Source organism: Drosophila tropicalis, unplaced genomic scaffold (assembly GCF_018151085.1).
Source record: "Drosophila tropicalis isolate 14030-0801.00 unplaced genomic scaffold, ASM1815108v1 contig_593, whole genome shotgun sequence".
In the NCBI taxonomy this organism is placed as follows: Eukaryota; Metazoa; Arthropoda; class Insecta; order Diptera; family Drosophilidae; genus Drosophila; species Drosophila tropicalis.
In genome coordinates, this window is record NW_027173070.1 from 4,632,201 (window position 1) to 4,642,466 (window position 10,266).

General features: G+C 42.0%; 4 protein-coding genes across 17 annotated transcripts in view; 2 read left to right on the forward strand and 2 right to left on the reverse strand.

The window, feature by feature from the left end:
- M7BP (Myosin-7a binding protein) overlaps window positions 1-4,674 on the forward strand; it is a 28,206-nt gene extending 23,532 nt beyond the window's left edge. For 10 of the 14 annotated variants that reach the window (XM_068290822.1, XM_068290831.1, XM_068290827.1 and 7 more), the window contains 6 exons: window positions 966-1,191; window positions 1,290-1,401; window positions 3,057-3,587; window positions 3,647-3,787; window positions 3,847-4,010; window positions 4,070-4,674. In XM_068290822.1, coding sequence (XP_068146923.1) covers window positions 966-1,191; window positions 1,290-1,401; window positions 3,057-3,587; window positions 3,647-3,787; window positions 3,847-4,010; window positions 4,070-4,193 — 1,298 coding nt within the window. In that variant the 3' untranslated portion in view covers window positions 4,194-4,674. Of the gene's footprint in view, window positions 1-339; window positions 733-965; window positions 1,192-1,289; window positions 3,021-3,056; window positions 3,588-3,646; window positions 3,788-3,846; window positions 4,011-4,069 lie in introns of those variants that run through there. The other 4 variants (XM_068290835.1, XM_068290837.1, XM_068290830.1 and 1 more) reach the window with 3 other exon arrangements.
- LOC137577386 (26S proteasome regulatory subunit 7-like) lies at window positions 4,660-6,195 on the reverse strand. The gene has a single exon (XM_068290838.1). The coding sequence runs from the start codon at window positions 6,076-6,078 to the stop codon at window positions 4,777-4,779; it is 1,302 nt and encodes a 433-aa protein (XP_068146939.1). The 5' UTR covers window positions 6,079-6,195; the 3' UTR covers window positions 4,660-4,776.
- Window positions 6,196-6,789: 594 nt separating this feature from the next.
- LOC137575908 (uncharacterized) lies at window positions 6,790-8,541 on the forward strand. Its single transcript, XM_068288683.1, has one exon. It carries the CDS (start codon window positions 6,869-6,871, stop codon window positions 8,171-8,173), a length of 1,305 nt encoding a protein of 434 aa, XP_068144784.1. The 5' UTR covers window positions 6,790-6,868; the 3' UTR covers window positions 8,174-8,541.
- On the reverse strand, window positions 8,532-10,168 carry p47 (NSFL1 cofactor p47). Its single transcript, XM_068288684.1, has 5 exons — window positions 9,986-10,168; window positions 9,692-9,900; window positions 9,188-9,631; window positions 8,777-9,121; window positions 8,532-8,716 (listed from the first exon to the last, which is right to left on the reverse strand). The coding sequence occupies exons 1-5, from the start codon at window positions 10,085-10,087 to the stop codon at window positions 8,584-8,586; spliced, it is 1,233 nt and encodes a 410-aa protein (XP_068144785.1). The 5' UTR covers window positions 10,088-10,168; the 3' UTR covers window positions 8,532-8,583.
- Window positions 10,169-10,266: the final 98 nt, after the last annotated feature.

A 10,266-nucleotide genomic window follows, 5' to 3' on the forward strand; every position in this document is an offset into this window, starting at 1 on the left:
GGCTTTTAGCTACAATTGAGCGTAGACGTCAGCGTTCTCTAATCATGCACAAGTACCTTAGTTCCTTTGACTCCATGGACGAGACTGTAGATGAAGAATACTTAGTTGATAAGGCAACTCCCTATCAAACCCATGTGGAGGAAATGAATTTGAATAATAGTAAGAGTAGTCTAGATTCAAAGGATGCTAGCGATAATCCTTTAGAAGATATCTCTAAGTCAGATACTCCCAACCAAAACTTAGAAACAGATAGCGAATATGATTATGGCAGTGAGTTCCTTGTATTAAGTAGTTTGAGAGATATCACGTATCACTTCATTAATGATATTCTCTTCTCAGATCAAATAAGTACAGACTCTAATCGCAGCGATGAGAGTGCCCCGTCGACCGCCTATGAGACATTCCATGGCGACGACACAGAACAGGAATGGGTTGAACTAAACGCAGAGACCGAAGACGAGAGGAGATGTATTAATCTCATCTCGCACAATGAAATAACACTTACTAATAGAACTAACACAACCTCCACCACCTCCACCATACGTCGCACTAACGGCAAACTAACAAATGGTTCTCTAAGATGGTCAAATAAATTAGAATCACAAACGCAATCAGAGTCTGTTCACAATCAACACCACCACAACGTACAAAATGAGAATATTAAAGATAAAGATCATGTTGTTGATCAGAATGATGATGATGATGTAGTACTGTTGCGCCGCTTTGTGCCAGGTAACATTCATTGTTAGTTATGGCCATGGCCATTTCTTGCATCACTCGGTGTTTGTTGTCTCCTTTTTTTGTCTATAAATAAATACATGTGTTAAATATATACCTACTTAAAGTTTATGTACTTTTATTGCTTACTCTTAGTTGTTTTTTCGTTTCGCATTTTGAGATTGCTATTTGACTTCCTGATTCCCTGTCATGGCTATATACTCACTCCTTTTCCTCCGCATTTATAGGTTCGATCGCAGAGCGCGAAGTGAAGAAGTGGTACAACGCTGTCGAAATGCCAAATAACCCATACGCCCCGGAGGCCCTGAAGCAACGGATAAGTGGCACACAAGAACGTTGCATGGATGTACCAAATATTAGTCCCAGTGCCGAACAAAAGGCTCTAGCACTGATGGCCAATGCCGAAGATGCTGCAGACAGACAACCACAGTCCCCTCAAACGGACTACAAGCGGTAAGTACTTGAATCTGAGGGGGGAAAGTAAGCGTTACGTACCTTAAGGTATTAGATGGATAATAGTATTCATTTGGTTCCCACTTTAAAAAACATAGCTATAGCCGCGACTATTATATCAACAACAACAATGGCACCACTATGGCGACCAACGAGAAGATTGATGTGGCAAGATCTGGTCAGGAAGATGTGGATATTGTCATCAATGAGGTAAATGCACCCAATGCACAACCACCAATTCAACCACCGCATGGCCGCAATTCAGTTAGCGCTCAAAGTACTCGTAATGTTGATGCTGCTGCTGCTGCTACTGTCTCCGCTGCTGCTGACCTCTCTCATTGGACTTTATCCACGCCAGTGCGACGCAGCAGTTCGCTTAAATTCATTAATACCAACAACAACAACAAACGTACTTCTCCCCCCACAACCATATCAAATTTTAATGCCCACCACCACGTTGTACGTCGTCCTTCCACCTCAGCTTCGCATTATTGCGACACCAGCTTAGACGACATAGACGACTTTGACATACATTCTCAACGCTCTTGGCGTAGTCTACGACCGGCACGGTCTACTCTCAGTTTGCAAAGCAATGGCAGTGGCATGTCCTTCGGCTCCTCAGTATCGAAGAGGTCACGGGCAGGACCCACCACAAGCGTACTGACACAATTCGAAAAGCAATTGTTGCACAAGGACCTGAAACGCAATAGTTTTCGTGCCGTTTCGGCCACCTCGAAAGATTTCGTCATGAATCCTCTCTTTGAAGGCGAACTGAGAGCTACAAGTGCCAAGCTGACACTACGACCTGAGACAACATTAGATGAACAAGGTGACTCGGGGGTGGACAGCTGTCTGAATGGCTTTAGTGGCACCGACACTCAATATAGTAATAATAGTCTGCTCTTTTAGTTGAGAGATCCTTTTCTTTTAAGCAGGGAATGAATGGTGGAGAGGTATACTTAGTGTGGGACCTTTTTGAAAAAGGCGGGGGTAACTTCTTCTTAACAATTTGTTTGCCAAATTTACGCATAGCTTAGTCACAGCTCAAAACCTAAACACTAGTCAGTTGCATAGCCAGGCCAACAAGTGAGTGTGTGGTATGTAGTGTGGGGGGTTAATGAAATATCAGAACGGGGAATCTCCATGTACTCCAAGTACTGCAACATTAAATTTTCACTTCCAATGAGAGAATGTTAAGCACTAGTGTTCGATTCATATTATTATTATTGTTTTTAATTTTTATCTATTTCTATTACTATTCGATTTGTTAGTCATCTCCCGTAATGCTAATGCAACTCTCTTGTTTTGTTTTTTTAATATAATCAATCATATATCAATTATTGTAAAGTACTGTATCTTGCACATTGCTAACTTTTCTTTACGCCTAGAAATATTTATTATGCATTAATATTTCCCCCCTAATAAAATGCCAAAAGTTTAAAAAAACAAAAAAAAAAAAAAAAACAGATCAAACCAAAAGTCACGACGAATGAAACAAATGTTTTTAGTATCCTACGTAAGTATATGTATATACATATATAGCATGGGGTGAGTACCAAAGTGAATGCATTATCCTATGGGTAACATTTTGGCTTATTTTACTAACAACATTTGTTTCGCGATCGGCCAATTCACGTATTTAACAACTAAGCTGAATGTTTGCATGATTTGCTGCCTGAGAGCTTTTCCACGCCCACAACACACACACAACACTCCCCGCAATGCCTAATACACGCACATCACATCACACCACACATATAAATGTTAAAACACATCCTCTTAACACTTTTTTGACACTAATCAACAAATCCAACAAACAAAAACCAAAATCGAACCCAACACAAAAATGTTTTATCTAAAAAAAGGCTCAAAATGCAAGCAAAACTGCAGCAGAGCATCAGCAGGATATGGAAGAACAACAGCTACAGGATCGACAGAAGGCCACCGTTTATAAAGCCTTGCCAGCTCAGATATTGGAAGATGCCAATTCACCAAGTCCCAGTCCAAGTGTGGAAACACAATCGAATCCATCGCTAGCGACCACAACAACTAGTGAGGACTCGGACACGGTGCGAATTTATGACTTTAATAAACAGGAGACGACGGTTATCAAACAGCAATCGACAGTGGAACAAACTGTTGAAACTGTGGAGTCTTCTACGTACTCCACCTCCTCTTCATATTCAATAGATTCATCAGTGGTGGCCAAAAAACGTGAACGTCCTGTTGTTCTTCAATTTGGTCCCGGAGACTCGGCGCCCACTATTGGCTCACCCATGGGCACGCCGACTCGTGGTTCAACACCGCCAGCTTTTCGATTTTTGCAGCCGAAACGTCGTCTAATCGAGCCCAGCCAAGTATTGTCCATTGATCAAGATGATCAAGATGATAATGTGGTGAGTTAGTAGATAGAAAAGTCCTCTTTAACAATTTCATCATAATCTTCTGTCATTAGCGAGAGCCAAGTACCCCGCTGGCAGATAAGCCTGCTGTAGAGGATGATGTGGTTCATGCCTTACCATCGGTTAAAGCCTTGGCCCAGGCTTTTTTGTTAACCAGCAAGCACACCCAACCTCAAAGACGTTGGCGAGCGCGAGTAAGAAAATAAATAGTGTTTACTCTTCAAATGGTATTAATTTGATTTTATCAATTTAGCATGTCAGGGTAGCAGCATCAGCATCAGCACCAGAGACACCAGACAAGCCAGCAGTATCGCCTTCATCAAATTTGTCACGTAAACATAGATTGGAGCACGCTGTATCCATGGCCGAAGTAGCCGATGAGTCAACAATTGCATCGGATCTATCATCACTGGAAACGTAAGTTTCGTCCTTATTGTCTCCTTGTGAGCAGCTAAAGACAATTGCACTACTTGCAGTGATTCATCTATACCCTCAGAGGGAGGCAATGCATTTGTCCCGCCAACAGCTAGCCCGGTGCCAGTACGTCGAGGTTTCCTCAGAAGTAATATTGCTTTCTTTGAGAATTTAAAGTTTAAGTGAATATTATATGACCTGCTCGTTGAGTGAATTGCTAGAAGTGTGCATCTACAACTATGACCATTGCTGCAAATTCCCCTTGTAAATGGGAAAATGACAGATAATGGCAAAAAGCACATTCTTAAACGACTGGCATTCATCTCCACATCTAATCGTACATCACTTTGTCGCCAAAAATCATGTGCCATGGCCATTTCCAGTCAACAAACTTTTAAACATACGTCAAGTACTTTTACTTCAAATTTTAGCGCGCGCTTATTTATTACTAATATCCATGGATACTATTATTTATTTAGCTCTAAGGATATGCATGTTTTTAGATTTTTAGCAAGATGATTTTAACACTTAAAGCAGTCCAATAAAACTAATAGAATAAGAAAAAAATTAATCCAAATATGAAAACAACATTTGAGGCCAAATTTAAGCCACGATTTGAAAGTTTTCTCTAAAGCGTAGAGTTAATAAAAAGTTTAATAAAAGAAAACATCGATAAATGAGTTTATATATTGGGTATTTTAAAAAATATTTTTTTTTGCTTAAGTTCCATATTGTAAAAAATAATAAACAATACAATGAGAATGATATTTTAATTGTAAGTCATGTAGCGCGGAGTGGCGCTGAATTTGGCGTAACTTTTGATAACTTTATTGACCGCCTCAAGGAAATCTTTTTCGGTGGCCACTTTGCGACGCGCCCGAATTGCAAACATGCCGGCTTCCGTACAAACAGAACGGATTTCGGCACCAGTCGAATTGGGGCACAAACGGGCCAACAGATCGAAACGAATGTCCCGCTCAACGGACATGGAGCGGGCATGAATCTTAAATATATGCGATCGTCCATCCTGATCGGGCAGGCCAAATTCCACTTTACGATCTAAACGACCCGGTCTCATCAGTGCCGGATCTAGCGTATCGGGCCTATTTGTGGCCATGAGAACTTTGATGTTGCCACGCGGATCGAAACCGTCCAACTGATTGATAAGCTCCAGCATAGTACGCTGTACTTCATTATCGCCGCCAGCACCATCATCAAATCGTGCTCCACCAATGGCATCGATTTCATCAAAAAATATAAGGCATGCCTTTTTGGAGCGAGCCATTTCAAATAGTTCGCGAACCATGCGTGCACCTTCGCCCACATACTTCTGCACCAACTCAGAGCCAATGACACGAATGAAACAGGCATCTGTCCGATTGGCCACTGCACGGGCGCACAGTGTTTTACCTGTACCGGGGGGACCGAAAAGTAGCACACCTTTTGGAGGCTCTATCCCCAGATTCACAAATTTCTCAGGATGCAACAATGGGGTTTCGACAACTTCTCTTAGTTTCTCAATTTGCTCCTTGCAACCGCCCACATCACTGTAGGTAACATCTGGTTTTTCCTCCACTTGCATCATTGTCACTGTCGGATCAATTTTTGGAGGTAATGGGATGTGAATTTGATACTTGGTGCGATCAACGCCCAAACGCATGCCCTCCTCTATGTCCGTAGGCGCCACCGTATCAGCTAGATCTACCACGAATTTGGCAAATTGCTTCACATTGATAATGTATTTGGGATCATCAGAGTCGGCATTAATAATCTTGGTACACCTTGCCACTTGGAGGGGTTGTTCATTCTGCAGGATCTGTTTGTCCGCCGCCAAATCCCAAAGCGCGGGCGGTGCCAGACCTGTATCGCTTTCCTTGATGCCAGTCAGCTCATTAACCTGCTTTACTGCTGCCTGTATATCCTCCTCTATGGATTTAATCGACTTGTGAAAGTGGCTTTGCCCGTAAGTTTTCAGCAACTCAATGTCGCCCTCGTCCAGTGATTTAATCTCCTTTTCCTCAGTCTCCTCAAACTTCACTTTGCGCTGAGCATCACCCAAATAGTCCGGCATAATGATAATATTTAATCCTCCTATTATTATTGGCGGTTCCTTTATTTTACAAAAACAATGACTAAACCAAAAATGCGAGTTAGAGCTGTTCGTTTCTCATAAACATCGATGTGGCCAAAGCAGTGTAGCCGAATTCAATAAATATATCGAGTTTCGATAAACAATGATCCCGCTCAAGCTGTTATACTCAATTTTGAAACGATACTCTGCTAAAATGACAGCACGTGAAAAATACGCAAAGTTCGACCAAAAGTTTTTAAAAACTTCTCAAATGAACTTACTAAGGACGATTTGCAAAAGTCGTAAGTTCATTTATTTGACATTAAAAACATGGTAAAAAAATTTGTACCCAGTTTTTAATTGACCAAAAACATTTAATTCGGATATCCTGCCGTAGGTCAAAGGGATATGATTTTCCAGAATACCATCCTACAAAGTGACGGCCTAAAAAGTAACCGAAAATGTGTTTTATTTTTCAAAACATTTCTGGATTGTCAAAATCGCACATCCCTTTATATTTCAGCACCTCACAGGACGAACGAGGTATTCTTTGCACCAATGAGATTTGTTTGACACAACACTTGCCCGATGTTTTAAAAAATTTGCAAGATTTTTACGAGTACAGCGATGCCAGACAAGCGTGAAATACGCAAGTTGGCATCCCATTAATTAAATCTTAGAGATGGAAAATCACTGATAAAATTCTAGTCGTTTTTGTTTTTAAAGTGAACGTGAGCGTTTGGGGGAGTATGAGAAGAGCTATTAAAGTAGTATAATAGAAATAAGAGCCATGCGAAAGTACCAGCAGTTGTTCCTTTTGCTGATATCCTTTCTCAGTGTGTGCATACTCCTGATGTACAAGAGTGAGAACAATCGTTTAAAGTATGTCTTGAAATACGTAAACTTCTTCAGCCGCAATGATGCGGCCGTCCTAAGGCGTCTGGACGGTGGGATCGGAAACAGGACCATGGATGAGGATAAAATGTTTCACCTGGCTATGTCTCGTCCTTTGCCCGTATGGCAGCTTATTGGCAGTGGCGGTGATTTCTACGCTTACTCCTCATACTGGAAACGCAATGAGTTAATGGCCGGAGGACAAGCCCACGTTCTAGTTGTGGGTAGAAAAGGAGCCGTTGTAGACTTTCGCTGTAGCTTGGACATGGTCAATGGTCGCCAAGTACAGGGTAAATTTCGTTTTCAGCGAGATGATGGCCAGAATCATGACACCGAAGGAGCTTTTACTAGTTACCACTTTTTCTGTCAGGTTAGCCGTGACTTTGGGCAACCAGAGATTGTATCCTTTATGGACGCAGGAACAAAAAATCCCGTTAAGCTGCGCCTACGCCACATGAAGACGGAAAAGAAATCGCTTAGATTATTGCCGGCAATAGTCTGCGTAGATCTAGTAGATTACAATATGAACTCGACTTTTGCACGCCGAGAAGATGCCTTACTACAGTTCTTTTTAATCCATCAGGCTTTAGGCGTAGATTACTTTGTCGTTTACAATTACGATGAGTTGCCTCTTCAGCTTATCCATATTCTGCAACGTGCTAACATCCACCTCAATGGATTGCCTTTTAATTTTCCCTTTACTCGCCAGCCGTCATCAAACCTCACACATCAACTGATCGAAACAGATTGTCAAATGCGCAGCTTCAACTATGCCAGTTTCAGTATTCTAATGAAGCCCAATGAGATTATATATCCAAGTGCCCGTTTTGTAGACAACGACGGCAAGCGCTCACTGCACGAGCAACTGCGCCATTATGATGCAACCGAAACTCGCTTTGAATTGGCCACATTTAATGTATGCTTTGATGAACGCAAGAAATTGCTAATGGATCATGTTCAATACGATCCAGAGTTAAAGACAAATTATAAAATGTTGCTACATCGTTTGGAATTGCCTCCACCTGCATCGATGGCCACAAATCGCCAAGTAGAATTGGCACTCTCGAAAGGACTTGTTCATCGCTATGTGGACTGTCTAAAAGTAGGCGAAGATGGGTTACACGACTGGCGCAACGGTATACGTGAGGACTTTATGCAACATATTGACACACTCCGCAACGAAGTGGATCTACTCATTTAAAGTACATCTAAAATTAAAGTTTAGATTTAAGGTATTACGCTACACGACTGGCGCAACGGTATACGTGAGGACTTTATGCAACATATTGACACACTCCGCAACGAAGTGGATCTACTCATTTAAAGTACATCTAAAATTAAAGTTTAGATTTAAGGTATTACGTTTAAAAGTGATAAAATCATGATGTGGCAGCTTTAGATCATCTTTCCCGACCAAATGATCCCAAAATCTGGCATTAACTAATAGCTTAACCATCATCTGAATTTAGCAATGCACACACAAAACTTTTTGTATATATAAAATAGACAATTATAAACCTCAACGTGGCGGCCATATAAAATTAAATTAAGATGCTGAATAATATGGAACATGTTTTTGCCTTTACTTTGGATTTCGATATAAGGGGATTTTTATTTCAGACGTTGCATTAGCGCTGCGTTCTTGAGGCCAGCTTTTTCAATGGTTGAACTTTCGTCACTTAGTTCGCGTGTTGGAAATGATGAAACTAAAACAAAGTGGCTCTCAGAGTACTGTGGACGAGCTCTGCAAAATAAAAAGATCAAAAGTTAAACGAAGGTTCCATTTTGTTCTGCCTTTTCTTACGTTTGAATAAAACGACGAATATCAGACACGGTGTGTGTTAAATTAAATTGAGCTGCAAGACGCGAACCATCCGCTAGACGTATCTGCAATGTGGTCGAGGGCTCTGCCGAATTTAAGTTAATAGCGTTGCGAGCTGTAGTCTCTTGATTGGCGGCTTCTGCGGGTGACAGAGCAGCCGCAGATGGACCTTTGTTTGTCACTATATTGGCCACAGGACTACCTAGCTGTTGCCCAGAGCCTTTGAATGTTTGTGGCACAGGTTGGCGCTTGAAGTCCTCATGGCGATGATCCTCAACGTCGACATTAACCATGCGACCCATTTCCAGGAGTTCTTGGGGAATTTCACTAATGAAATGAAAACCCGAAACGATAAATCCAAATGAAAAACGTATATAATGTTTCGCAACTTACCCACGCATTACAGTCTCAAGAAATTCTTTATTCTGTGGATCATCATAGTGACGCAATTCGCCGCCATCAATAGAGAAACCTTGACTCCACAGTTTTAAGACCACTACTGGCTTATTTTCCTGTCCCCCAGTGGCGCTGCTACTGGGCCGATTGGCACCCACTGCCGTATGATCGTTTTCAGTCATACCCAAACGCATACCTTGACCCCAAACCTGGCCGCCTCCGCCACCGGCGGCAGTGGCACTTGTAGATGGTCCCATGCCAACTTCGGCAATATTTTGTTCTTGGGCGGCACGCATCATGTCAGTAAGCTGTTCACGAAAGTTTTTGCGTTTTGCTGGTCCCAATACTTGCTGACCCGAACGATCCGATCCACCCGCATAGAAGGCTTGGTGCTCCTCATCACTGGATGATTGCTTGGACATATCGCTCAGTGTGGCAAATCTGCAAGAGTGATATCAATTGTAACCAAACTACTAAAAAGAAATATGTATAACCACTTACTTTGGCTTGGTACTGGACGGTTTTGGTGTCCCTGACCCTGATGCTGATCCTCCTGATCCTGAAGCACTATCACTACTAGCATTGCTTTTAGTCGATGTTGTCGTGGCCGCGGCTGGAGGCACATCTACTTTAGGATTGTTAGTTTGACCTGCATTTGTGGGAGTGGGAGGGGCATCAACCTGGGTGCTCCAATAGTTTCCCAAAGCTTGCTGTGTAATGCAATATGACGGGGGTAGGGGAAATTTGTAACAAAGGTCGAGATGCACATCAGCCGGTCCCTCATCATTTACTTACCTCGATGTCCCAATCACAGCTAGACAGATAGAAGCTGGCCACGTTCTCGTCAGAGCCCGTAATTTCTATAAATTGTGCAATTAAATCGGCGCGTGCGGCCATAGCTCAGTTTATACAAAATGTTTTCTTGAAATGACAGACAAAAAACATACGGTGATGCCTGATCTGCATTTGTTCAGTGCCAGTGTTGCCGGACAATGCAAATCAGCTTTAGTGCTGCCAGATATTAAATTGTGACTGTTTCACTGTTGTCGACAAAGATTCGATTAATTTGCGTTATC

Coding starts and splice junctions, on each gene's coding strand:
- p47 (XM_068288684.1), bottom strand. CDS start 10,087: ATGGCCGCACGCGCCGATTTAATTGCACAATTTATAGAAATTACGGGC. Junction 9,632..9,691: donor CCGTCCAGTACCAAGCCAAA/GTAAGTGGTTAT, acceptor TCACTCTTGCAG/ATTTGCCACACTGAGCGATA. Junction 9,122..9,187: donor CTTGAGACTGTAATGCGTGG/GTAAGTTGCGAA, acceptor TCATTTCATTAG/TGAAATTCCCCAAGAACTCC.
- LOC137577386 (XM_068290838.1), bottom strand. CDS start 6,078: ATGCCGGACTATTTGGGTGATGCTCAGCGCAAAGTGAAGTTTGAGGAG.
- LOC137575908 (XM_068288683.1), top strand. CDS start 6,869: ATGCGAAAGTACCAGCAGTTGTTCCTTTTGCTGATATCCTTTCTCAGT.